General features: G+C 51.5%; 1 protein-coding gene across 1 annotated transcript; it reads right to left on the bottom strand.

The window, feature by feature from the left end:
• Window positions 1-2,669: 2,669 nt before the first annotated feature.
• Window positions 2,670-26,438, bottom strand: IP6K3 (inositol hexakisphosphate kinase 3). The gene is made up of 6 exons (XM_055330265.1): window positions 26,303-26,438; window positions 16,594-16,926; window positions 8,846-9,050; window positions 7,514-7,689; window positions 6,223-6,398; window positions 2,670-4,338 (listed from the first exon to the last, which is right to left on the bottom strand). Exons 2-6 carry the CDS (start codon window positions 16,790-16,792, stop codon window positions 3,871-3,873), a joined length of 1,224 nt encoding a protein of 407 aa, XP_055186240.1. The 5' UTR covers window positions 16,793-16,926; window positions 26,303-26,438; the 3' UTR covers window positions 2,670-3,870.
• Between the last annotated feature and the right edge of the window lie 1,449 nt (window positions 26,439-27,887).

Here is a 27,887-nt window from a genome sequence, read left to right on the forward strand (position 1 = left end):
CACCTGTCTGGAGGACCAAGTGAAAGTTCCTGGGGGGCAGCTGGGGTCAGGAGACGTGAAGCAAGTCTACCAGCTCCCTGGGCTCATACTCACTGTGTGAGGATGCAGCCAGGAGAAGGATCTGCATCAGGCCACTGCTGACAAGAGGGTTATGGAGGTTATAACAGATTTGCTGGGGTCTCCTCGAACCTATTTCCTTTTCTAGGCTCATAGTTAAAGTACATCTCAGCCTGCTGGCATCTGGGCCCAGGGCTAGTTCTTGTGTCTGGAATGTGGTTGTGCCTTTTCTGTGTCTGACTTTTAGACCTTGTGGTTGATTGAGGAAGGACCCTGGATGACTGTGTGGAGCAGAGAGGCTCTCTCTCTGCTGACTAAACCTGATTTTGTAATGTTAAGCTACTGTTGTTTGGGGATTGTTTGTTATAATGGCCCACCCTGACTAATAATTGTGCATTTCTCAGTTTAGAAAAGAAGAGACTCCCCAGCCCAGGGAAGGGGAGGCCAGCCAGGAGGCGCTTCCAGACAAGAGAAGAAGCGGGAGGTTTGGAGGTCCTTGATGGTCCTCAAGTGCTGAGTTTTCTTCACTTCCATCTTATTCTCTCTTGGTGCCTCTTCACATCAACCCTGTGGCCAACACCTACCCTGCTATTTCCGGAGCAAAATGCTTGCTTCCTGTCCCTGTGCTTGTTCATAATACCTGCTTTCTTTATAACCTCTGAGACTTGCCTCCCTTTCAGGGCACAGCTCAGACACCACCTCCATGAACTCCCCACATGGCTGTGAGTTCTCCCTGCCTCTCCTCTCCTGGTAATAGTCTGCATGGCTGAGCAAATGGTCACCAGGCCTTGTTTGAAGCACCCCTGATATTTTCACATGATGGTATTCACCTTTTCATTACGTCATAAGGTTCTTAAGGATAACGACATGATCTTCACACACTTCCTTGTTTCTGGCACAGGTCTCAGCACTGTGCCGTATATACCAGGCACTGGGGAAATATTTACTGGTTGGATGAATGGAAGGAAAGAAGGACAGAATAATGTAATCACAAATGAATGAGCTACTCAGCCAGATTTTTAAGTGTCTCCACTATCTGGGCTCACTCCCTTTCTTTCCTCTTCATTCTACTACTCCCAACTACAAAATCCCCATTCTGGATGGGTTGGTCTGTTCAGACTCATGAGCATGCTGGACTTTTCCTTCTCTCCACTCAGCTCCTTCCCCATTCTTATCACCATTCAGGGCCTAAATGAAGTCCCACCCTCTCCAACAGTTTCTGTGATTTGTGTTTCTGTGTTGGCTGTGAGCTGACCTCTGTGAACTTTCAGGATTGATCATCTGCACCGCACAGATGAATCCTCTGTATCACTGGGTACCTTCTTTGTGCAGTTTGTTGTCAGTTCACACGTGTTATTCTTGCCTCCTAGAATACTAGAATCTATGCTCCCAAGAGCTGGATCTTCTCCAGTGCTTAGCAAAAAGGTCGACAGGGAAGAGCTCCTTAGTTCAGTGTATTCTTAATGGTTACTGGATACTCCGGGCCCCCTCACCTCTTTTGCCATTTTAAAGTAAACTGCCATTGGATATCAAATGCATTCATGCTGACGATCTTCTCTTCTTCCGGTATCTCTCTGATCTTCTCCTTATTCCTGGATTTGCAGTGCTCAGGTGGACTCTCTCAGCTGGGTTAGTGAAGCCTTGTACACATTTCTAGACAGTGGTGACTCCTCTGAGCCCAGACTCCTCTGAGTCTGGGAAGCACAGTCTAAAACTGGTAGCCAGCTTTGCCCCTTGCAACAAACTCCACCTTTGTTGGTGACATCTTCAGGGGTATGTGGGATTTGGTCTGGGCCTCAAGGGCTTGGCAGAGGAGGAAGGCCTCCTGTGAAGGGCACTGTTGGATAAAGGACTGGCTGAGGGAAAAAGGGTCACGTGGACAGGAGCCAGGAGAGTGACATGCATGGCCAGCCCTGAAAGACTAATATTCTAGCTAACCGCCCCCACCCCCCATCTTCAGGCAGGTCCCACAATACCCAGGGCTGAGAACAGGGACAGGAATCAGAAGCTAAGGCAGGGAGCTCCAGATTTGATTGAACCAGATTTTTAAGCAAGGAAGTGCCCTAGAAAAGGCAGTATTTAGGGCTCCATTTTGTCTTTAACAAATATTTAGTTTTTGGTTGACTTCTTTTTGCCACCCAACATACTTTGACTCAGTTCTCCCATCATGAGTGCAGAGCATGCAAATTAATCACAACGTTACCTCAGCCACACATACTTAGGGAAGTTAACTTGCTTTGAAATCCATATAATATATACTAAAATTAAACAAAATTTTTTAATCCAAGCCACTCTTTCCTTAAGTGTGGATTTTGGAAGGTTGATGGTAATTAGCCATGAGAATACAAAAATTATTTAACTCTATGTTATAGAAAGTTCAGATAAAAGGACCAATTATGAGCTCTGGTACCTGCCTTGTAGATACATGGAAATACTTGATTAGCCACCGTTTTCCACCCAGGATCCCCAAAGGATTGTAGGAAATCAGTAAACTGTTCTTTCTTTTCTTTTCTTTTTTTTTTTTCCCAGGGAACTGTTCTTGCTGTACACACTAGTCGCCCATAAATTGTAACTGCTATACAGTGTGGTGATCAGAATAAACAAACAGAAAGGGTAATAAGGCACACCAAATAATTCTGGTGACCTCAGCAATTTTATTAACAAATTTATTTCCCTAATTGGGTAACGTATCTTCATGCTCGACTCAAGGGCATTGTAATGGGTTTCCACACTGCAGAAGAACTAATTAATTAGGACTGTTTGCTCTTCCGTATTTACACTTGTTCACCAGTCTTGTAAACATTGCACCTGGTTTCCTTGGCCCTCCAGCCTTCTCTCTCCTGATTCCCCCACCCTACCCCCAAAATAAATAAATAGAAAGCAAATAGTATAATTTAATATCAGTAGCTCATCCTTTCGTGCAGTCCACCCCCACTGGAAGCTGCATTTTATGGTTAGAGCCATTTTGTGGCCAGGATCTAGTCAAGTTATCGCTCCCAATAGGTACTCGGAAGTCTAGAAAGAGACCCTTGTCTCCATGGGCAAAAATGGAGAACCTGGGGTCTCGATTTGCCAGGGCTGTGTCTGGATTGCCCTTGCCAATTCAGACCCTGGGTAGGAAGCTGGTGAGATGGGCAGATCTGCCCTACTCCTTCCTGCCTCACCCAAATGCCTCTTGGGAAGGTAGGAGACAGTCATTCGTGAGCTCCGGAAAAATCATACACTTGTGAACTCACTGTTCAGGTCTTCTTCAAGTAGAGTTTTTTGCCTCATAGCTTGCCAAGACTTCAGTGTGACAACAAAAAAGCATTTTTGGGGCAGCCCTGGTGGCTCAACAGCACTGCCTTCAGTCTGGGGCCTGATCCTGGGGGCCCAGGATCGAGTCCCATATCGGGCTCCCTGCATGGAGCCTGCTTCTCCCTCTGCCTGTGTCTCTGCCTCTCTCTCTCATTGTGTCTCTCATGAATAAATAAATAAAATTTTAAAAAAATTTTTCAACGCAAATTCTCCAGAATCTTACTGTAATGCTGGCTTCTCACTCCTGCCGCAGCCCTCCAATGTACTGCAAAATGGTGCCATTTCACACTGACTGTCCAGTCTCCAATGACCAGCATTAGTATAAGATGCCAGCATACGTGGAATTCTCTCCAGAGCTAGTTTCTTTAGCAGCCGATAATATACCTGCCATGTATGGCTTTTGAATGTGGATATAATTATTACAAAGACATCTAACAGTTTCTAGAGTACCCTGGCTGGCAGTAGGTCCCTTTTGAGAACTAGACTCCAAAAAAATCTGGATATGCCCAACAAGCCTCATTCTCCCTCTTGAATATCCTGTAGGATCTGGATGAGGTTTTCTAGGCCAAAAATATAGCCCGGATCTGGTCCGTCATAAGTGGTGTGTTCGTTCCAGGAGCCTTTGTATGTTGTGTGAGCAAAGTCGATCATCCGGATGTCAACTTTGGTGAGACCTCCAGCAGAGATGCCATGGGTCATCTGCGGAGCCTCCTGAGAATGCAGACCTCCTGGGGTCCTTTCTGGCAGCTCCTGCCCATCATAGATGATGAGGAGAGAGCTGGAGTAGAATCGATATGAACTCTGGCTCCTAATGACCGAGAGGAGGGCCCGGAGCTGGTGCTGAATGGGCTCCAGGAGCTCTGTCCGGAGGCGGGTTCCGTCATGCAGGAACTGATGGAGTGCTTGTCGGAACCCCTCAACGGAGAGTTTTCTTCCGTAATACTTGTCTTTGCAGAGAAAGTGCTTCTTATCAACTTGATAAACCTTATAATAAAAAAAGAAAATGTGAAGAATTGCCAACTTAAGAACAGACTTGGAACTGCTATGGTTGCAGTGTCAGAAACTAATAGGATATATAAACAGTTTTCTGGGAGATGCAGGGCAAGCATGGCTGAAATGAATGGAAGGATGATCTTTCATCAAGCACCAGGGGATCTTTCACATTTCAAAATGCTTTCTGTGCAAGCTTTTAATAGGAATCCAGGGTCTAAATATTCTTCACCCCACAAAGGTGATCCTCCACCCAGGAGGAAAAGCTTTGGATCACCTTTCTTGTGAATTTCCAGTGTCATCCTCCAAATCATGATTTAAACCCTGGCTTCTGGCCCTCTTCAATTCAAATATTAGCAAACCCAAGCTAGAAAGCTTCAGTAGGAATCTGAAATCACAGCCAATGGCCTTGGAAAGCCAACTAGATTCAAATTTCCCCAATTAAGTTTATAAAGTCCTTTCTCTGCAGATTCTAAGGAAACAATCATGGCTCTTGAGGTAAAGCAGGGTTGACTGAAAATAAAAAGATCAAAAGACGGGCTGGATCAGGTATGGGTGGGGTTTTCAGGCAGCCAGCTCAGCTGAGGGGAGCCTCACAGCAGCCCTGGGAACTGGTGGCTCCTCCTTGGCACCAGCACCTCTCCTCTCCCCTGTCATGTCTTGGCCACCAGAAAGGAACAGATGGAGGAGATGCTGATGGGGGGTGGGGGGACAGTGGCACCCACTCCCATTTCATTCAGATGGCAGAGGCAGAGGCTGTACCAAGGCCAGTGGCTAGCATGGCCGTGACTTGGCACACCTCTACCCGGCACACCTGGGAAGGGCAGCCCACACCTGGCCAAGACAGTTTCTCAGGTCTTTCCTGCCTTCAGATTATGTGGTATGTTTACAGGAAACCAGTGCTGAAAAAATCAGAAAGATATGATAGACTTGCTTTGGAGGGCTGAAGATGGGCTGCTAAATTAGCTGTCATAAATACATGACAGGCGTCATTGTCTAAATAAATCAGATCATTTTCAGAAGATTGGAGGTCCAGAGAGAGATTCCATTTACACCCCAAATCATCACACTCCATTCTCTTGAGGACTGCATTCCAAACCTTCCAAGGGACATCTGTGCAACAGATTTATAGACTCCACTTCCAGCTTCAAGGGTGGCAGTTTCAATTAAGGAAAGCTTTAACCTGTACCGTCAAATTGGTCTCTGGTTTTGCTTTGGGGAGATAGACTGCAAAATCAAACGAGTAGGGAAAGTTTATTTCTTCCCTTTCCTACAGCCCCTGCCACAGGCCACATCAGAGCTGCAAAACTAGGGTAGAGTCTGGGCAATAAAAAATTAACTTTCCTTTGCCTCAGCTTAGCAGGCTACGATCTGCTTAATTCATTAACCAGAACAGGTAGCAAACAACAACAACAACAACAACAACAAAAACCCAGAAAAGGTGGAGTAGGAAGAAGGAATGGCTTCTAAGAATTCAAAAAGCAGAGTGCTGTACAGCACTGGAGAAGGAGAGGGTTCAGCTTTATCCTTCAAGAGATTGAGAAAGTCACGGAGTGCACAGGGAAGCTCTTTTTCACGTCTGTCCCCAGCCCCTGCTCACACACTGTTATGAGAGGTCTGCTGTCAATATGGACAGGACCCACGTGGCCACTGGGAAATTTAAGCTGCCAGAGACCCTGAGACAGAGTTTAAAAAAAAAAAAAGTGGCTTTTTGGCAGCACTTTCCTGAAAGGGGCTCTTATAGAAATCCCAGTATATCCTAGGGCAGATAGCGTTTCCTGCCTGGGCAGGCTGTGCCCAGCTCCCTCCTGTGTGGCTCTGTACACAGAGGTGTCTGGGAGACACGCTCACTGCCAGGATGCCCAGCCCTGCACCTACCTGCATGCCGCAGATGCGCACGCCCAAGCAGGCCGAGGTGCTCTGCGCACACTTCCTCATGTGGCGGGCCTTCTTCTCCTCAGACACATCATCCCCGTGCTGCCGGGTCCCCATCTTCAGGTCTAGGATACAGGGGTGCTTATATTGTGACACGACGTTTTCCAGCAGCAGAAACCCTGGTCACGCCAAGTTCAGGAAGGCTCCGTGGACATGAAGGCCACTGCCCCTACGGAGGCCGTTAGCATGCCTTGGCGGATGCCTGGGAACACAAAGCTATTCCTTCTCTCTCGGCTCCTTACAGACAAGCCCATCGTCCCTCTTAAGAATTCCACGTATTAGCTTTGCAGGCTGCTTTAATAAGTCCATTTATTAAAAAAAAAAAGTCCATTTATTTAGGGGAGTTTATGACTATGTGAGCTTTCTTTTTCCTTTTTGCTCTGAGGTTGAAATCTAAATGCAGGCGTGAAATCCCTGGCAGACTTGGGATTTGGGCAGACATGCCCAATTTACATTTTATGGCAGAAAATCATAAGGCTAAAACCTTGAGTCACTGAATGGGCCAGTACCTTTTGGGAGAAGTGGGTTGATGTTAGCTTTGGAGATGAGTTGCAGGAATATTAATTTCAGCGGAGTAATTATCCTGCAAAAGCTTCTTAGGGATTAGGGCTGCAGATGTGTCTTAGTAAATACTGTGAAACCAGTCACCCGTCTTGCAGGAAGGAGCCCAGCGCTGACAGAGGGGGCGTTTCAAGCCTACATGTACTCAGAACATGGCAGCCTGAGAATGAGGGAGGAATGTCTCCTTCACAGGCACTTCGCTGATGGGGGATCCACCCCCCTCACCCCGTCAGATCCATAGGAAGACATCTTCAGGGAGAATTTGGAGGGATAAAAGGGAGGCTGGGGTGTGGGGAATCGACCCATCCCTCTGAGCCTCCCACTGCCCCCACCCAGCATGGCAGTCATCATTCCTATCTGCACACAGAGACCTCCCAGCCCAGCCCCCTCTGCCCAGGTGGCAGTGACACAGCCAGTGGCCTGACCACGGGCACTGTGTTCAGCTCAATTTCCAGTCTGACTTCCCCACACTCTCTAATTTTTCTTTTGGAGAGATCAGATTTCTTCTAGGTCCTAGGTTTGAGGGCTTGTGCCTCGAAGTGTCCCTCACATCAGTCTCTCTCCCCACACTTCCCCCTCCCCTGGCCCTGTGTACACCCCGTCTGTCTGTCTCCACCACCCGCCTTCAATCCTCCCACCCTTTGATAGGTGGTAGGAGTGTGAGCAAGGATACGGTGCCGCTTGTTCTCTGGGTACTCGGTGCACAGGCGGGTCAGGTGGGCCTGATGGCACTGCAGGCCCCACGGGTTAAAGCTCCTCCTCTCAGACTGGTTCCCTTTAGCATCTTCCACCAGCGAGGAGACTTGGGCATTGAGTTGGAACTCGGACCTCAGGAGCGTCGTGGCCGGGCTATGGGAGACGGAAGCGAATGATAGGCCAGCAATGGCCAGAGGACTGGGGAAGGGTGCCCATCTCTGTGACTGGGCTCTCCAGGGTTGGGCCCTGACACGGACTGTCCCTGGCTACTCTCCAGGATGTCTGCAGGGCCTCTGTATGCCCCTCCTGCCCCATTCAGGCCCTGGGCACCAGATCAGTCCACACTGCAGCCCTGGCAGGGCTTCTCTCAGAACCCCAGAAGAACTCATTGTCATCCCCTCCTTAGAGGGCTGAGGTGGTTTAAATTCACTTGTAAGTGACCTGGATTGCTATTGTGCTATTGAGGCGACACAGCGTGGAGAGAGCAACCCTCCCTAGAATCAGAAGGCTGGGGGTTTAGGCTGTGAGTGTGCCATGTCATTGTTCCCTTGAGACCTCAAAGTGTCCTCAGGGGTGGGAATCCTGGATCCTTGGTCCACCCTCTCTCCTGTCCTCCGCACCCTGGCTTTCCCATCTGTGAAATGGAGATAATGTGTACCCACTTCCTGACGCTGAGCCAAGAGGCTTAATTAGATCCGCTGTGCTCCTTGGGGAAGGGAGGTACTTTCATTGTATTAGCTCCCTTTTGTTTTCCAGAAATGTTTTATAAGTCCCCAGGGGTCCTTTTCATCTGAGAAAGGTCAGCTAACATTATCAGAGGTTTTGGAGACCTCTCTGGGATCTCGGGTGCCTTGAGCTGCCTGTGTCTCTGAGGTCCCAGGGGGGACTTCATTGACCTCTCCTTTTCCCTTCCTGATTGCTAGGGAAAGGTGATTTCTGACTGCCATTAGCCACTTTTCCTTTGTGTCAAGTCTTCTGGGTTTCTGCATTGCCCCCACCCTCACACCCCACCAGAGATACTTCCTGGTCTCGGTGAAACAGGTATTTAATTAAACAAATATGTCCTGAATGCCTGCTCTACATAGGACTCTGTACATGCGGCAGCTTCTGAGGTAAATACATTAGTCCTCCCTCTAAAACCACAGGAAAGAAAATCCATTCCTTTTCTGGGTCCCATTGCGCTTCTAGACAGAGACTTCATGTGAATCTCTCACTCCCTTGTCCCTACTGGGGAGCCGTTAGCTTTGGCGCAGGTGGGAGTGGTACTGGTCCCTGCTGGGGTTCTGCCATCCTGCCACATGGCCCTCACCTCTCCTCGAGCGAGTGTGCCAGCTGCCACTGGGTGAGGGGGTGGGCGCCACCACTGCCGCTGGTGGTCTGCTGGAGAGTCTGCCATAGTGCCACTGCCGCCGACTCCGTGGAGACCTTGAAGGGCCCCCGGTTCTCCTTCAGCGGGTTGGCCACCAGGCTGAGATGGCCTCGGCTGTCTTTTTGGAGGTGCACCGTGATGGTGCCTGCAGAGCACACGAGGGAGGAAGGGAGGGGGAAACCAGATGGAATTTACCTGGTGGATGTGTTGCAAGAGGTGACATCCTTTTGAATTGTAGTTTAATGTAATGTCACTGATCAACCCCCCCCACCACCCCTTCCCTAACTCTTCTCTCAAGGAAGAGTTATGGGGACTGTTCCAGAATGAGCCCAGGGCCATGGAACCTGCAGAAAATAGCCTTGGGCTGATCTGGGCCCAGGCTCTGCTTCATTGCATCTCTCTGCCCTTTCATGCTTTGAACAAAGTCAGTCCCATACATTTTGTTCTCACCTTCTGGCTCCTCAGTAGTGGTACCTTCCCCGTCAGACAGAGCTGTTTCCGCGGGGCACAACCTGGCGTCATTGGAGCTGGTCCTCTGTAGAGAGGGCCCCTCTGCCTCAGGGTGGCTGTGAGGGAAGTTGGGGCCCATCCCATTCCTTCCCGTTGCCTCCTTCATCATCCTTTCTCTCCCTTCCCTTTCCCTCTCTCTTCTTCCAGGAAGCTCACCTCAGACAGCCTTCCAGGACCTGGCCTCTGTGTCACCTTCATTTAGACCCCACCCCTACCCCTGGTCTCTGGCTTTAACACAGATGCCTGCCATCTCCTTCAGCTAGACACACAGCACGTGAATATTATTGATGGAACATGGTTCTTTGATAGGAAACAGGAGACTTCTAGGATTTCTCCAGCTACAGTAACTCCTGACCGTTGGTGTTTGTAATCGAGACACAACAGCCTGCTTCATTCACTGCTTGTGAGAGTCAGAGTGCAAGGGAACCCAGTGGACAAATGTGCTAATTGGGCTTCTCCTCCGGGACATTGGCCAGGTCACGTAATTAGGTCTGGCACGAATGCCAATGACTCCGTGGCCACCCACTTTGGATTTCTTGCTCTGGTGGCACAGTCTAGGAGTTCCCTTGTGGAGTAGGCTTAGCATCAGAGCTAAGTGGGTGCCTGGCCTCACCCAAGTTCTGGTGGAGTCGGAGTTATACTCTTGCTGGTGGCATGGGAGACAGCCACACAGATGGCTTTGCAAGGACTGGATCTCTAGACTTCTTCCTGCAGCTGATGCCATGACTGTTCTATTGGCTCCTTCTCTCACCAAGCTACCCTCCACCTGTCCCCACCTTTCTCTGTGCCTGCGAGGCTGACCCTATGGAGTGCACCAGTGGCTTCCTTGCTCCTGGTTTCCCAGGGGTTTGGCCAGTGGAGGACATTGGCAGGAGATGGGGTGGGGCAGGCGAAAGGTGGAGGTATTTATCCTACTGGTTCCCTTGGTGCTGCAGCATGATCCTGTCCCTCTAGGGCCCCCCTCTTGCTGGGTCAGTGATACCGTTTCCTCTATGTGGCCTTCGGGCCTAGGGGTGGCCATAGCCTTTTAGTGCTGCTGGCCCCTCTGTGCCTCATCAGCCCCCCTTGTCCTCTTAATCCTGCATGCACTCCTATGAGCCGTCTCTTTGAAAATTCTCCTCATTTAAACCCCTTTCAATATACCACTCATTTTCTGCTGGCACTCTGACTGTGAGAAGGGGGGCTGCACGTGATCATGTCCTCTCAAGTATTTATTTCCTCCCCCAGCCACTTGGTCACTTTCCTGGACATGTGGTAATTTCTGCTGCACCAGCACTCAAGGCATCTGATTTTCCTGCTTGTGTCCCTGCCCTGGCTGGTCAGTGCAGACGCTTGCTTTCAGGGCTGCTCTATAATTCAGCAAGTCACTCCTCAGGCCATCTGTGCCTAGCTCAGCGGTCTCTCCGGTCTAGTCCTGTCATCTCAGATTCCTGGTGCCCTAAATTTGCAGCCCAAGAGTGACATTCAGTTCTCTCTAGCTCCTTAAAAAGAATTCTGCTTTTCCTCAGCTCACGTCAGGCCCCTGAGTCTTGTGAATTAATAATGATACTACTAATAATACCATATGTGAACCTGGCATTTTGCGGTTTCCCTGAACACTGGCATGCATCCCCAGGTGGAGCCCACCAGAGGTGTTCCGCTCATGAGAACAGGGGACTGATGGCAGGTCAGAGGAAGAACCATGGTGGTAGCAATCAGTGCCAGGTGTCTGCTTCTGTGCTTTTCGTTTGTTACTACCTAGTTCTAGCAGGCCTGTGATGCCCTTGTCTGCGGTCACTGAGGCTCAGAGAGATGGAATAAGGTGCCTAAGGTCACACAGTAGGGGTGGAGTCTTGAGAAGGCCATGCTCCACGTGGGTATGGAAGAAGGGAGAAGCTGTAACATGGAGCCGAGGTCTTTAGCCTTTTATCGGGAGAGCAGTGTCGTCATGCTGTGTTTACTTGTGGGTAGGTGAGGAACACTCCTGCTGTGTCCCTATCAGATTTGTTTTGGCCAGTCTGTTCCGTGAGAGTGAACAGAGAAACCATGATCCCACTACCTTAGAGGGTCATCAGTCCAGAGGGCTGGGACTGCCAAGAGGCCCCGGGACATGGTGTTTATGTTTCCATTCCTAGTTCCTCGGCTTGGAGGGTTGCTGTGCTTATTCCCTGGAGAGGGCCTGACCCGGAAGCCAGCACCAGGTCCCAGAGCCCACCCCTCCACAGTGGGGAAAGGAGAGCGCTCTGGCTTCTGTGCTTGTCCTTGGGGAGCTTGGAGCCTCCCAGCTGCCTGGGGAGCCCAGGATGTGTGCCAGACAAGGGCAAGGCCCTTTTGGGTCTTGTAAAGGTCAGCTCACCATCTGGTCTTCCCCGCGGTGGGACTATGGTATCACTCTTGCCAGAAACCACTGTCTCGGGGAGCCCCCGGCCCCAGGAGGCCTCCCTGGAAGGACAAGAAATGTGACCTTCACCCACTTCTCTAGGCTCCAGTTCTTGTCTGATCTCATCAGATCTGAGTGTCTAAATAAATGGTGGTGAGCAGAGGTGCAAAATAGCCCCAATAAAATCCAAGTCATTTCTACTCCTCATATTGTCAGAGCTACCCAGCCAGACTCCATGGCCCTGCCTCCTTGCTTTGCCTTTCTGCACGCCTGTGGCTCTGTGTCTCTGCCTGTCCATCTTCCTTGCATTTCCCACAGCCATCTCCATCTCAGCCCAGACCTTCCTCTGAAGCCCGAGACCTGTAGCAGATAGCTGCCTTGCAGACGACTTCAAGTTGCCAGCTCTTCACCGAAGCAGCGTATCAGTGGGATCAAGACTCCTTGGGACTTGGATTGGTTTTTGGTCAGGAGTCATGTCGGTCCTGGCCTGGCTTCTGGCTTGCTTTGTATTTCCATGGGGGCTGGGCCTGCAGGGATGTGGGCTCCTGGCACTGTGCGGCCCCTGCCTGTTGAGCCTTGTGAGCCTGTCACCAGCCCCCAGGCTCCCCAACCTGCAGTCTTGCCAGCTGAGCACACAGGAATGCTTACGGGCAAAAGTGTCGCCCAGAGCATCTCAGCAGTTTCGGGTTGGCCAAGCAGCTTCCCTAGCCTCCGGGAATGTTCTGTCCTGTACGCATGTATGTATGTATGTATTATTTTTTTTAATTTTTTTTATTGGAGTTCAATTTGCTAACATATAGCATAACACTCAGTGCTCATCCCATCAAGTGCCCCCCTCAGTGCCCATCACCCAGTCACCCCAACCCTCCACCCACCTCCCTTTCCACTACCCTTTGTTCATTTCCCAGTTTTAGGTATCTCTCATGTTTTTCACCCTCACTGATATTTTCACTCATTTTCTCTCCTTTCCCTTTATTCCCTTTCACTAATTCTTATATTCCCCAAATGAATGAGATCATATAATGTTTGTCCTTCTCCGATTGACTTACTTCACTCAGCATAATACCCTCCAGTTCCACCCTCGTCAAAGCAAATGGTGGGTATTTGTTGTTTCTAATGGCTGAGGAATATTCCATTGTATACATAGACCACAGCTTCTTTATCCATTCATCTTTCGATGGGCACTGAGGCTCCTTCCACAGTTTGGCTATTGTGGACATGGCTGCTATAAACATCGGGGTGCAGGTGTTCTGGCGTTTCACTGCATCTGTATCTTTGGGGTAAATCCCTAACAGTGCAATTGCTGGGTCGTAGAGCAAGTCTATTTTTAATTCTTTGAGGAACCTCCACACAGTTTTCCAGAGTGGCTGCACCAGTTCACATTCCCACCAACAGTGTAAGAGGGTTCCCTTTTCTCCGCATCCTCTCCAACATTTGTGGTTTCCTGCCTTGTTAATTTTCCCCATTCTCACTGGTGTGAGGTGGTATCTCATTGTGGTTTTGATTTGTATTTCCCTGATGTCCAGTGATGTGGAGCATTTTCTCATGTGCTTGTTGGCCATGTCTATGTCTTCCTCTGTGAGATTTATCTTCATGTCTTTTGCCCATTTCATGATTGGATTGTTTGTTTCTTTGCTGCTGAGTTTAATAAGTTCTTTTTTTTTTGAGTTTAATAAGTTCTTTATAGATCTTGGATACTAGCCCTTTATCTGATATGTCATTTGCAAATACCTTCTCCCATTCTGTAGATTGTCTTTTAGTTTTGTGGACTGTTTCTTTTGCTGTGCAGAAACTTTTTATCTTGATGAAGTCCCGATAATTCATTTTTGCTTTTGTTTCTCTTGCCTTCATGATGTATCTTGCAAGAAGTTGCTGTGGCCAAGTTCAAAAAGGCTGTTGCCTGTGTTCTCCTTTAGGATTTTGATGGAATCTTGTGTCACATTTAGATCTTTCATCCATTGTATTTATTTTTAAGCTTGTGAGAGCATCTGTCCACCGGTGTCTATAGTATGAGTCTGGCTTATCTGTTCACCAGCCAGACTTAGGAGTATGTCCTTGCATGTCCAAAGCTGACAGGTACGCTGGGAGGCAGAGGGATGCAGCCCTGAGATGCCGTTGTGCCGAGGAGCCCAGCAAAAGGCCCGGGCGTGCTCTTGGCATGGGGAGGCTACCCTTTGGAGTGACGTCCATGCCCTACATTCCCGGGTGCCATCAGAGCAAGGCAGTGAGAAGGGAGAGGCTGTGCTCCATGGCATACAGTGGCCACTACAGAAACTGCCCCTCTCTCTAGGGCCCTTCCCATGGGGGAGAAAAAGGGAGGCTCCCTGTGGCAGTCCCCCTGACCTGAGGTCACCAGTTGGGTGACTCTGGGCAAATCACATCCCCTCCTTCATTGGGCTAGATGACCCCTGAGCCCCGGCATCTGAGGAGCCCGTCTCCTGGGTAACAGTGGCTGGTAGAGCAGGCCTTGATGGCCACAAGCCTACCCTTGGGAGCCAGACCTCGAAGCTCTGAATCCCAGCTCTGCCTCTCACTGGCTGCATGGCCTCAGGCAAGTCCTGTCACCTCTCTGGGCCTCGGTCTCCTCACCTGTGAAATGGGGATCGTAGTAGTACCTGCCTCAGAGTGTTGTTGTGAGGATTGAGTTGATAGTGGAAACCATTTTCAGTGTGTTCTGCACTGAGTGAGCACCAATGGTTAGCTGATCCCACTTTTCTTATCTGGTGAAACGAGAACCTGCGCAGCCTGAGAGCCCTTGGAGGGACCTTTTCCCACCTAAAACCTGACCTCAGCCACCTGCTTCAGGCATCTGAGAGTGTGAGGGCTCTGGGTCTGGGCCTTTCTCTACTGTCTCCCTAGATGTGTGTTTCATTACGTGGTGCCTGGCACCCTGCAGATCACGTTCTGGCTGCTGAGTGAATCCACGTTTCTGCACCATGGAAACCTCATGTTTGGGAGTCACTCGAGTCCGTGGACCCTGCCTCACCCTCAGCAGGGCTATGTGGTCTCACCTGAGGGGTGTCCTGTGGTTCCCGACCCAGCCCCCTCCCAGCTCGTGTGGAAACACCATCCCCCAGGTGTAGCCCCAGGACAGAAGTTGAAGCATGTTCTGTGACCACTGATACGTGCAGCTGTGATGCCTTGCCTTCAATTAATCTATCAAATTAGCAGGAGGTACCAGAGATGAGCCCCACCTGGATTGGGAGGCAGAGTATAGAGTAGGGGTCTAGACAGGAGACCAGTGCCTGAGGGTGCCCGAGAGTGGGGCTGCACTACACCCCCCACCACGGAGGAATGGGCACATGTAGACAGGACACAGGGAAGGCATCAGGATGGGGTTCTGGAGACTAAGCAGCCTCTTACATTTCCCTTCTTTGCCTGTGACTGCCCTGGCAGTCTGTCTCAGCTCCAGAGCTGTGTCCAACAAGCGTGAAATGCTGTGGGCAGGAGCCACCCCACGCAAGATCCCGCCACCCTTTTACTAGGTTGAGTTCGGTTGTGAAAGGACAGACGTTCATTCCAGTGGGCGCTCTGACAGGATGGGCAGTGACCCACAGCTGATGGGCAACACTGGCCTGCGGCTCCAGAGGCCCCAGGGGAGGTATGCACAGACTGCACACCAGCCGTCTGCCCCTCCGTCTCTGTGTGTGGTGCTCATATACATCTATCTTGCCTCAGACTCTCGGAAGGTCTTGGCCAGCCAGGACTGAAGCAGTGCCTGGGGCTCAAGGCCTTGGCCCCATATAAATGAATCTCACTCTGGGACATGCTGAATACAGATTCCCATGCCCTGATCCCAGGGGTTCTGGTGCACAGATCTGCAAGGGAGCCTGGGAATATGCATTTTAAACCCCCCCCCCCCCCCCCCGCCGCCCCGCCATCAACCTTGGTCAATCCCAGCACAGACTCTGAGAAACACTCATAGGGCCAGGCCGTGTCCTTCCCGGTTATCTTGATCATTGAAATGCAAGTGAGTTTTTGACTGACTTATTTGGATTTCATCATCACTTTTATTGCAGATACTTAGATGATGAGCACAGAAGCTTGTAGTCACAACAGTTAAAAACCTTTGAAAGAGGTCTTTTCTCTGGGCACTCATCATCCTGTTGAGGGGCTGGTGGCTGGCAGAGTCATGCCCTGAAGACTGAGTGTGGACAAAAAGCCTGCCTCCTGGATGCTGGCCAGCTGCCCAGAGTGCCCCTGCCTGGAGGCCCACAAATGGTGGCCCTCCCCACCCAGCCTTCACTCCCCTGAACCCACCTTGGACTCAGATCCAGAACACACACTGCTCTCTGCCTCATTGCCCCCATTTTACCTGGAAGGCAGCCCATGGCCCTGGCTTGGCCACTATATGAGGATGTTCCCATCCCAGTTTCCTCAACATATCAGGTCCCAGCTCCTTCATGCCCTGACCCAGGCCTGAGGTTCCTGCCACCCACCTGGGTCCCCAGAGGGAGCTGAAGGAGGCCTCAGCCTGCCATGTCTTTCCCAGCCCTGGTCACAGGACCCAGCCGTGGCACTTCCGAAGCACAGACCAGGGTGGGGTTGGGGTGTCATTTTATTCCATTCTCAGTTCCTCAAAGCCTGGTGGTTTGAGCTAATTTGTAGGGATGCCAAGTGGCATTAGACTCTGGGCCTGGAGGCTTGAAGAGTTCAGAGAAACTAGGACAGGGAAGGCCAACTGGTCTGTGGGAGAGGGGCATATCTCCATGGCAACTGTTACACATGCCACAGTGCCCGGGGAAGCAGTAGGTGCGTGCGCACGAGTCCAGCCCAGTATGGCAGGCGCAGAGCCACGTCTGGCTGCCTGGACACTCACCTTTGTACTGTGGAGTGAATTGCTTCATGGCCAGAGGCAGGGATTCGTAGAACCTCTGCTCCCGGAAGATGAGGGGCTTGCATACCGTGTGCTCATCGTACTTCATCACGCTCAGATGCCCTCCGACCTGGTGCAGGAAGGGCTCTAGCCGCACGCCCACCCTGGCATCCCCAGCATCCGTGCTGTCCTGCACAACCATGTATCCACAGGAAGAAGGTCTGGGGTAGAAGAGGCAGTTCCCGGACAGGAGGCAAGGCCGTCAGTGGTCCTCAGCTTTCTCCTTCTTGGCCTTTGTCACTGTCATAGCACAGCTGTCCTTCTGTCTGTGGGCCCCTGGAAAGCAGAGGAGGAAGGTGGAAATGGTGTGAGGGAGATGTTGTGCTGAGAGGAACAGAAGGACCTACAGTTCCCAGCCACGACCCACCAGTAGTTGAATGAGACTCGAAAGAGGCATCTGTCACTTCTAGAATAATCTGTCCTAGGAAACTGGTAACCATGATTGCCTCCAGGAAGCCAGGATGAGAGGTAGACTTCTCTAAATACTGTTCTGTGCCCTTTGAATTTAAATATTAAAACATTTTCTAAAAAAATCAAGCAGTACACATAACCGTAGGCATCCAGAGTACACAGATTGTCTTAACTCCTCATGTTGTGTTTCCTGCCTGCCTTAGGGAGTATTGGTCACAGGCCCAAGAAGAGAGCAGAGTCCCTGCTATCCAGGCACTCAGCCTCTTGCAAGGGCTTCGGGGGTACAGGAAAGCTTCATTTTTGTACAGCACAGCTGTGCATGTCAATCTACATCATGGCTTCACGACAGAATTGCTGTGTAACTTTGAGAAGTGACCAAACCTCTGCGCCTCTGTTTCCCCATCTGTAGAATGAAATAATAAGGATACTTCATGGACTTAGGACAAAATTAAGATAAAGACTGTGAAAAGGTTAGCTGAGGGCCCAGAGCTAAGTACTCCATAAATGTAATTTATCATTGTTATTTCTAGCATTATTGCCATGGTAGTTATATCTTCCCAACAGCTCTGGGTTGAAAGGAAGGCAGACTTTCTCACTGCTGCTTTGCACATGAGGGAAGCAAGGTCTGAAATGCCTTGACCAGGCCCTGGTTCGGGCCAGGAGCGAGGCAGGAGGAAAGTGGAGGCTGCTTGTCTCTGGGCCTTATTCTCTGCTACCTGCCAGAGCTCCCCCTCCTCCCTAAGGGCAGGCTTGCTGGAACTTGGGGCTGGAAATGCAGCCCCGAAAGACATCCTGACTTCGTCTCAGGAGAGTGCCAAGGAGACAGTGTGAGGGGAGGCTCTTCTGGCCACATTTGTCCTGTCCTGTTTGAGAGGACATTCCTACAGGGGTGCCCATCACTGCCGAGTTATTAATACTCTCTCCTCTGTTGGACTCCCAGCCAAGATGCCTCCAAGCTAGGCAGCACTGGACATGATTAATGCCCTGAATGACCTTCAGTCCAGACCGTCGACATGGCTAGCTGGCTCCATGCATGGAGTGCCTATCAATTTGTTCAGGACCCCAGCTCAGAGAGCTTCCTGCCACCCACCTGTACCTCTGGCACCAAGTGGCTGAAAGCCTCAGCCTGGCCCATTTATTACCCCCTCACCCCCTAGGGGTGTCTCTCTCTTTCTCTCTCTCTCTTTCTCACATTAGCTACTGTCTTTTGGGCCACAGAGTGCCTGCCCCTTTAGGAAGGGAGAGGTGTTTTGCCTGGTATGTGCGTTTGCTTTGCTGGATGTAGGATGAGGCTTCTAAGAGCTGCCTGTATGGCTGGAGCATGATGGGGGAGGTTAGGGTGGCTGGGCCAGGTATCAGGGGTTCAGGGAGCCTGAGGCCTGATGATAAGGGGCTGTGCTGACACCACAGCCTAGGCCTTACCCTGGGTCTGCTCTCAGACTGTAAAGAAGGAGCCCCACTTGAGCCTGTTCCACGAGCTAAGAAGCCAGTAGGAGGCATCTCGATGCAGACGCAAATCAGAAATTGGCTCAGGGATAAGTTGATATATGACAAGATAGCACAATTGCTTGGCAAACCCAGCCCTACTTGCAAATTTGGTGAAGGCAAGAAAGAAGAAAGAAGAGAGAACCAAGGTGGCCCAACACCAACCAACCCGGCCTGGCCTTGCCAAGGCAGCCCAGCTGTGCCGATGTGTCCAGGTGGTATCCCAGGCGAGCCCTCATGCTCCCATGCCAGCAGCCCACCACCCTCCCTCCCCACACTCCTCTCTCCCTAAGGAGCCCTGAGGGAATCAGTGTCACCTTGCAGTGGTGGTGTGGGAGAGGAAATAGCAATAAATGGTAATAAAGTCAGAGAGCTTGCTGGGTGCCAGGCAATGTTCTAGGTGTGTTGTATAGATCAACTCCTTTAAGCTTCACAACTACCCCATGAGGTAGTATTATCAGCCTGTTTCAGAGATTGGGAAAACGAGAGGTTACATAAGTTGCTTATGTGCACCCCGCCAGTAAGGAGGGAGCAGGGATTTGAACCCAGACACTTGTGCCCCATAGCGCACTTACCCACCATGCAGCAGGGTGGTTGAGGGCTACTGTGTATCCACTTTGAAAGTCAGAAAATTGACCCCAAGGAGACTGGAACTTGGCCAAAGTCACCTGTAAGTCACTGGCTCTGCTGGGACAGGACACAGGTTTCCTTGTCCCCCAGGCCTGTCTCTCCTCCAACCTGATGGAGTAAGTGCATGTCCCAGTGGTGGGTGGGCTCCGCACCTCTACAGAAACTATCATGGCAGGTCAATGCAGAGCTGGGGCTTGGTGTTGACCTTTTTGGGACTCTTTGGCTAGGGGTTTCAACAAGACCTAACCCTAACCCTAACCCTAACCCCTAACCCTAACCCTAACCCTAACCCTAACCCTAACCCTAACCAAGAGGCACTGTCATTCCCAGATGTTCTCAGGAGCCCTGCCTGAACCTTCTTAGAGAGCAGAGAGCAAGCCAGGGGCATCCAAGCAACCAATGGCACAACAGTGCAAACTTAGGGTGAGTTGATAGTCATGGGGTATCTGTTGGGTAGTCAGCCTATACTTCTAAAACTCTAGATTTGGGGCACCTGCCTGGCTCAGTCAGTAGAGCATGTGACTCGATCTTGGGATTCTGTGTTTGAGCCTCGTGTTAGACATAGAGCTTATTTAAAAAAAATGTTTTAAAAAAAATCTAGACTCAACAGGTAGGGAAACTGGGGCTCTTCCTCTCACGGGTCATCTGAAGGTATAGGTGAAGCTATATCTGAGGGTCCTCCTACTCCTGAGCTGTATGGTTCTGACACAGGTTGGTGGGAAGGGGCAGAGGAGGATTAGGGCGGTGGCCTCAGCCCCTGAGCTAGGCAGGTGGATTTGCTGCTGCTCAGGGAGGCACTCTGTGGCTTCCCATTGGCACTAATGCTGACCTTCCATTCCCGAGGAAGCTTGAGGTTGTTCTCTGTCACCATCTTTGTTGTGCAACCTCCCATTCTCTGGGAATGAGTTAGGGAAGACCTCCATTCTTCCCAGTCCTCCCTCAGAAGTCCCAAGTAAATAATTCAAGCTGACAGGTCTTTCTCAACCCAGACCTTCCCTTTGCTACATGCAGGTACGTCTGTTATATGCATGGGCCGTGGCCTTTGATCAGTGCTCTGTTTCCTCAGAGCACTGTGCAGGGAGTCAGGAGCCCAGGTCTGTTGCAGGCATTCCCACTAGCCTCATGAGGCCCCTAGGATGAACTCCTAATGTTCATCTGAGTCTTGATTTCCCACCCACTGCCATAGCCTTGTCATGATACTCAGATGACAAAATGCACAGAATTCCTTTGTGAAGTCCTCTTCCCAAGTGTCTCTGCCACCCGAGGCTTGTCACTGCGTGGGTTATTCTCAGGACTGACTCAGCTCGGGTGCTGGGAGGCAGGTGAGGCACCCGCTTGAGACAGGACCTTCCGCTCCCTCTGACACACTCACTGAGTACACTGGGCTCCCTTCAGTGTGTCAGAGGGAGACAAATGTCCTTTCTCCAGCCCACACTTCCCCCTGTAGCCCCACAGCCGGCCCCTCACCCAGCATCCCACCCTAGTGTTCTTGGGGAGGGAGAAATAGGAGACAGGGAGGGAGGGTGGGCAGGGAGGGAGATGCCTCGAGCCAGAAGAGTTCAGCTGAGAGCCCCCTCCCCAGGAGTAGTGAACAAATGACCTCAGGTCCCTGTGTCCTCTTCTGTCACTGGGTTGTGTCCTGAATGAAAAACTCTGGGCTCACTCCAGGAGACTCAAGGGCTAAAATCCCTGATGGGCCCCACTGTCCAGCTGGTGATTAAATGAACCCCTCCTCCCCCGCCCCGCCGTGGGGCTGCCTCAGTCATTGCAGCCCCTTGGGACCTGAGTGACAGCCAGCCAGCCACAGGGTTGCAGGACACTCCCTAGACTGAAAGGAGGGTCATGGACAGCAGGGCCTGGGTTTGTATTTGGCTTCCAGAGTGGGGACAGATGACAATACCAGTGATGCCAGACACAGGGACAGAGGCCACCAGCAGGCTGAGGGGAATGAGTGCCCCGTGGCTCATCACTACCAGTTGGCACATTTTATTTCCTGAGAGTCTGTGTATATAATCTCTGCTGCATGCTAAACCCGGGCTCATTAAAAATTACAGAAGCTCTGCCCCTTTTTAAGCCTGCCGTTCCCATTGTAGGGAAGATGGCAGGCAAGACCACAAATCAAACTTGTACCAGTTCAAACTTAGATGAAATTTGTCATGAACTGTATCTTATGAGAGCCTGTCAGCTCCTTATATCTGGAGACAAGCTGGCTGACTGTGGTCATTGTCAGCGCTGTTCACAAATAGTCTGCTTTTTTCCTGTGGGAATGTGGTATGATTGCGCTTCCCTTGCCCTTTGAAGGTAAGTGCAGCCACGTGATTTGCTTCTGCCGACATGATGTGCATGGTAGTGACAGATGTCATTTCCAGTGGGAACTTTAAGGGCAAGTCATTGCCCATGTCCTCTCTCTCTGGCCCACCTCGGAAGCACCATCACTCCCTGAGTGACTGACTATACATGTTGGATATGTAGCCTGACAGAGAAATACATCTCTGTGCTAGTAGGCCCCTGTGATTTGGGGGTGGTTTGTTATGCAGCACAGCCTCATGCTTCCTGACCAGTGCACCAGCTCACAGCCAGATTCCTATCATGGAGCCTGGAAGTGGAAAGTGACCTCACTTGAACCAGGCAGTCAGATACTTCATGCCCAAATATATCCTATATAATAGTAGCCTCTCCTATGAAGCATCTCCTGTGGATCACTGGCTTTATAGTCACTATCACCATTTCTGAAGAGAATCACTCTCAGGTGGGGAACCTGAGGGTCTGAGACGTTGAAGACCTTGTGCACAGTTAGAGGAGGTACTGAGCACTCTAGCTGGGATTCAAGACTGTCTACTCTAAAGGCCTCAGGGCTGGGATCCTGTCTGAGGCCTCTTCATGCTGTGTGCCTCAGTGGCCTACATCAGACATGAGAGCCTTCCAGGAGCTCATACCCAGCTGGGCGGTGCACTGCTGGTGGACAGGGTCTGATGGGGCACTCGGCACTGTGGATTTGCTGGGCCAGGGGCAAAGGGCTGCTGCCTGAGGGACGGTCTAGAGCCTCCCAAAGCCACACCGCCACAAGCATCATCTTTAGACCAGAACAGTTATACTCTTGGAGCATGATAACCTCTCAAATGTATATGAACACTTTGGAGATTACCAAAATACAGATTCATTTAAAGGCACTATTTGAGTTCCTAGTAGTTTTTATCATCATCCATTTTCTCAATCAGTGGATACTAAAAGTATAATGAGTATCGCAGGAGGACTCGTAGGGAACAAATTATGTTGAAATGGAGTCCTAGTTGAAAAGGTTTAGGAGAGGTACTGCTGTCATCTGTGACAGGCATGGTGTCACACTTCCAGGATAGGGTCTGAGCAGGGGGAGATGCCAGCTGTGCCTGGGTCTGGGGGAGGCTGGAAAGGGCCTGTCTCAGGAGAAGAGGGGACGCAGGAAGCAATAGGGAAGTGGCCAGGGCTGGCCAAGAGACCAGAGGGAGGACTGTGAGTGGCAGTAACCCTGGCTTACTTTACTTGCTGGCCTAGAGGGGTGGAGAGAAGGCCTGGCCACCCAGACCGGGAGAGCGTCTGTCTGGTCTTGCTCAGGGCAAGGAGGAGGGGGTTGCCTGAGAAGGTGAGGTGAGGAAGCCTTCAGGATTGCATTCCAATAAATCTGGCGGGGCAGGAAGTGTTTTGGGAAGAGATAATTAAGAAACAGCTTGGGGCAGCCCCGGTGGCGTGGCGGTGCAGGGGTTTAGCGCCGCCTGCAGCCTGGGGTGTGATCCTGGAGACTGGGGATCAAGTCCCACATCAGGCTCCCTGCATGGAGCCTGCTTCTCCCTCTCCCTGTGTCTCTGCCTCTCTCTTCGCTCTCTCTGAATGAATAAATAAATAAATAAATCTTTTAAAAAAGAAAGAAAGAAACAGCTTGTATCAAAAGAAGACTGCAGTATAAGATGTGTCAGGCTGCAGATTCCAAAGCAGCATGGTTTATGGCCTGCCCTCTCTACTCTGAAGCTCTACTGTACATTTCGTAGGCCTGCTGGAGCCAGAGATTTGATACCAGTACCGTTCAATGTCTTTGTGATGCCCGAGGGAGCATTTTTTAATCTATTAGAGAAAAGAGGACCTGAAAACCATTTAAAACTGCTTAGGTTGTAATGGGCAAGAGGATTTTGAGTTTCTCATGTGGCAGAGGGTTGTGTATCATCTGGGGCCATCCAGGCTGGGAAAGCACAAGATTATTTTCCGGAGGGAAAAAGCCATGTTTTAAAATCCACTCTAAAAATGACTCAAGGGCTGTAAGATGGCGTGCCCTCCATCTGTGTGGTCCTCTACCCAATGGGATCAATACCGAACACTGGGGGACTTCACACATCACCTTCTCAGCCATGGCTGAAATATGTGGCTTTGCAGAGCATCTGTTCCCCAGGGAAGGCCTGATAGCCAGAACCACAGAGAAATGCTTCATATTCCTCTGTCACACAAACTTATTTCAGGGCTGATTTTATCCTTTGAGAGAAGTTTTTTTCCTCTCCTTTTCCTTTAACATTTAAAATCTCCCAATGTTCCTCCAGTTTGAGGACCAAATGCGATTTAAATACAGCGATTATTAGTTTAGAAGCCCTTCAGCCACTGACAAATGTCCTTAGCAGCGGCAACAGCAATGTTCTGAGCTTGCTGTCAGGGCGGGAGACGCATGGGGCAAAGATGACTCAAGAATCCCAGTGCCACTGGAAGGGCTACTCCGGGGGTGGCTAAGGCTGGAGGCTTCTTCCTCCCTCACCCCTACGGTATCTTAACCTCGTGACAGCATCATGGGCCCTCGGGTACCGTGGACATGGTTACTGATGACTCTAGCAGCATTCCCTAATTCCTTTAGGACCTGACCCACTAGAAGCTGCATCTGGGATCTTGGAGGCTGCTTACCACCCAGACAGGCACATTTCCCAACCTCCGACACCCTTCCCCAGGCCTCTACACCTTTCTCTAAGTACTGTGATCAGCAGCCACCTGCCTTACATAAGAAGCCTTTGAGCTAGACAGGAGGTTTTGTCAGTGGTTAGCATGGCAACTTTATGGCTGCAAGAAGAAACGTCCTTTTAAGGTTAAAACGTAACAATGGGTGGAGCAAGCGTGTGAGCGTGCAGACGAATGTGTAAGTGCATGTGTGCGTGAGAGTGGGAGGTCCTGATGCTGCAAGACCACCGGGTGGAACTGGCCCACTCCCCGGAGCCAGCCTGTTCAGGGAGAGCGCGAGCGGGCCTTTCCCCAGCAGAGGGCAGCAGCAGACATGCCAGCCCAAACTCCACAGCCGGCCCACCGGCCCTGGCCCTCTGCCAGGTCACACATTCCGGACCTGGACTTGCTGGGCCTGTCCTCAGAGAGCCCAGAACGGGCAGTTTTTCAAGAGCTCAGGAGTTACTTTCAAGGTCGATGTCCCTCCACGTTCCGGTCTCCTCTCACTTCACCCTACTTTTTCTCAGGGGTGTCTGGTTGCAGGGGAGCTTCCTGCCCTTGATGAGACGTGTTCTGAGGAGTGGGGTGCCTGGCTCCATTCAGAGGGCGAGGGACCCCAAAGCTGGTGATATGGCTTGCCAAAGAGGGGATAGGGCGTAGGAGCTGGAGGGCATATCCCAGCTGAGAGGAACGTGGTCCTCAGCAGCACCCTGGGAGGGTCCCAGGGGCCTCAGGCCCTTTGCAGTGGAGGAGCTTCTCAGATCCTCGATAAGGAGCTGGCTTTGGGGAGTACAGCACAGGAAGGGACTAGGAGACCTGGCCCTGCCTCAGATTCCCTGTCCCTTTCTTTCTGGGCCTCAGTTGCTTGTTCTATACTGAGAGGTGTCTGACTCAGCCAGATTCTCACTCCTGTGGGATGACTGGCCCTTTCATTTAGCAGGTCAGTGTGGTGATGGGTAGGCGGGGCGGGGGTGGGGGGTTGGCAGAGACACTTTCAGATTGGGGACTTAAAAGACATACAGACCCACATACCTTGATTGTATCCTGGTCCAAACAAAGCAATAAAAAACACCCAGGGGGCCATCGGGGAAATATGAATATGAACTCCACGTGGACATTCTTCGGGAGGTGTTCATTTTGTCAGTGGGATAATGGCCATCGGGGTGTGTAAGTACCTCCTGAGGTACTTCAGGGGGAATGCTCTGATGTCCAAAAATTGCTTCAAGTACTTTATCCTTAGGGTAGTCAATGAAGCAGGTATGGTAAAGGTCACACAACCATGTAAATCCTGGGGTAGGATATGCAAGAGTTCATATATATCATTCCCCCTGCTGCTTCCTGTAGGCTTAAAGTTTTTCATGGTAAAAAGGTTAAATTATAAACTGGTAGCTTTAAAAATCTGTAGAAACCTGGGCCCTGCCCCAGGGGATCCGAATCTCTGGAGGGGGAACCTGGGATGGATGTTTTTAGATCCCCTGGAGGTCCTGAGGACCATGACAGGCTCAGACAGGTTCAGGTCTCAGATTTACTGAGGTCAAGAAGAGTCCATGGGGAGGGGCTCCCCAAAACTGTGCCACCACCTCAGGCAGGGGCCCTCGGTAGTGCCTGCGGTCAACCCGCACTCCACAGGGGCACCCGATACCCAGGCCATAGGCCCACTGCCCACAGGCTGAGGTCATCCTGGCTTCGTGCACCCCTCCCCCGCCATGGAGGGTGGGGCTGCCAGGACAGGACACACTGTCCCTGGAGCCCAGGGGGTGCTGCCTGCTTCTCCCCAGACAGCTGCCTCTGTGAAGGGTTAAACGGTGGGAATCATTGGCTCCCACCCCTGTACCTGCCACCCAGCTTCCTCTGCAGGCCCAGCTTGCGGAACCCACCCTGCCTACATGCAGGAGCCCAGGTTAAAGACTCCTGGACAGCCTAGGAAGGCTGGGATGAGTGACTCTAAGGGCAGGCCACAGAGATGAGAGACAAGCAAACAACAGAATTTCTGCTACTGAGCCAACCCAGCAGCACCCCCACATACACAGATGTATAGACGCACATAAATAAGCAGGCTGGCACCTCCATGGGGTAGACTGTTGGGGGTGGGGGTCTGTCCTGTCCTAGGTGGACCCTCACTCCCACACCGCCAAGGGCTCCACGAGGCCCTCCCCACCCTATCCACCGAGGCAGCACTCACCAGGGCCTCCTTCCTGGAAGCACAGCAGGGAGTGTGTAGAAGAGAAGGTCCAGTGGAAAGGAATCTCCTTCGGTGGCTGCCGACTGCTGGCCCTGAGCAGAGGCCCTTCCCAGCGCCCCAGCACAGAGAGCTCACTGTCTACTACGGCGCTGATGGAGAGGTCTGCTTAGACCCAGGTCCGCCCAGCGGGCCTGGGACGGGAGGTCACCTGACCCTTGGGAAGGGCTGGCAGGGGCTGATGAGTCCAGCTGTCAGCTGGTGTATGGCTGCTCCGAGCAGGGGAGCAGGGCCTGCGGCCTAGGAGGGCATGTGAATGAGGAGGAGGAAGAGGAGGAGAGGCCTGAGAGGCAGAAGCCTTATGCTCTGCTGGTTGGAGGTCAGGCCCTGTGCACCAGGGCCAATTGCATGAGGTACCCAGTGGTTTTTTTATTCCTTGAGGTAAGGCTAGGCTAGGGAGTCTTTTTTCCCTCCCTTCACCCTCTTCCCCACAACTTTACTGTCAGCTTGCCCCAAGCTGTCACTCTGGCGAGAGGGAAATCAGGCAGGAAAACAGCAAGCCAGTCAGCACTCAATCAGCTTGAAAACAATCAGTCAAATAGTTTTTGAGGCCTTTGCTGGGCTGCCCCAGGAACCTGCCAGACCAGGGACTGTTGTCAGGAGATCACAGAGCAGGTGTTGGAAAGGGTGTTCAGCAGGTTGAAGGGCAATTCCAGTGTATTTGGTATGTGAACATGGAGCTTAGGGGGGGCCCCTTGCCCAGGCTGGGGGGAGCAGGGAAGGCATCCTGGGGGAAGTAACCATTGGATAAATAGGATCATCCAGGTTGGGGTGGAGAGGGTGGTGGGAAGAGCATGCTCGCTAAGGGAAGAGCACATGCAAAAGCCCAGAGGCAGCGGGGAACAGGGTGATCTGGCAGGTGGAGGCTTTTGGAGCATGCAGGATGTGGGGAGTGATGACAGATGAGGCTGGGGTGGGGGAAGTGCACCTCACAGGTCTCTAACCTTGGCTTCTCAGGAGAAACTGAAGGGCATTACATCAGGAAGGGCCAGGCCCAGGTTGGGGTTTTGAGCAGAGTGGATGCTTTGAGGAGAGTAGGTGAGGGAGGCATGATCAAAAATGGGCAGGCAGGTTACGAGGCTGCCAGGTTCTGTTCTCCAGCTGAGTTCAGCCTGGTGGGGAGAGGAGGCAGTGAGGTGGAAGGGAGTGGGTGAGTTCCTGAGATGTTCAGGAGGCAGGCTTGACAAGGCCTAGTGATGTGAGATGGGGAGAGATGGGGTGTGGGAAAAGGACAGAGACTTGTCAGGGACAGGCTTCAGGTCTCAGCGACTCTGGGCCAAGTATTAGGTCTGAAGTTGGCCCTTCAGGCAACTCAAGCTACCCTGGGCTTCTGGCTGTAGTTCCCTCGGGCACTGTGTGCCCCACTTGCCTGGGGTGCTAGTCTGCCCCTTCCTGGGCTTCCCTGGCTGTGGACACTCAGCTCCTGCGGCTCAGCAGCAGCCAGGGGGCTCAGCCTCCTCTCTGGCCAGAGGCTCCTCCGAGGCCCCCTCAGGCCAACTTGCCTCTTGGTCTGGTCCAGCCTCTCTCT

This window comes from Nyctereutes procyonoides, unplaced genomic scaffold (genome assembly GCF_905146905.1).
Source record: "Nyctereutes procyonoides isolate TBG_1078 unplaced genomic scaffold, NYPRO_anot_genome, whole genome shotgun sequence".
NCBI classification, from domain to species: domain Eukaryota; kingdom Metazoa; phylum Chordata; class Mammalia; order Carnivora; family Canidae; genus Nyctereutes; species Nyctereutes procyonoides.

Excerpts from the sequence above, each read along its gene's own strand:
- IP6K3 (XM_055330265.1), bottom strand. The coding sequence starts at position 16,792 with ATGGTTGTGCAGGACAGCACGGATGCTGGGGATGCCAGGGTGGGCGTG. Across the intron at positions 9,051-16,593 it reads ATTCACTCCACAGTACAAAG|GCACCATCACGGTGCACCTC; the intron begins GTGAGTGTCCAG and ends TGTGCTCTGCAG. Across the intron at positions 4,339-6,222 it reads TGCGCATCTGCGGCATGCAG|GTTTATCAAGTTGATAAGAA; the intron begins GTAGGTGCAGGG and ends TTTTATTATAAG.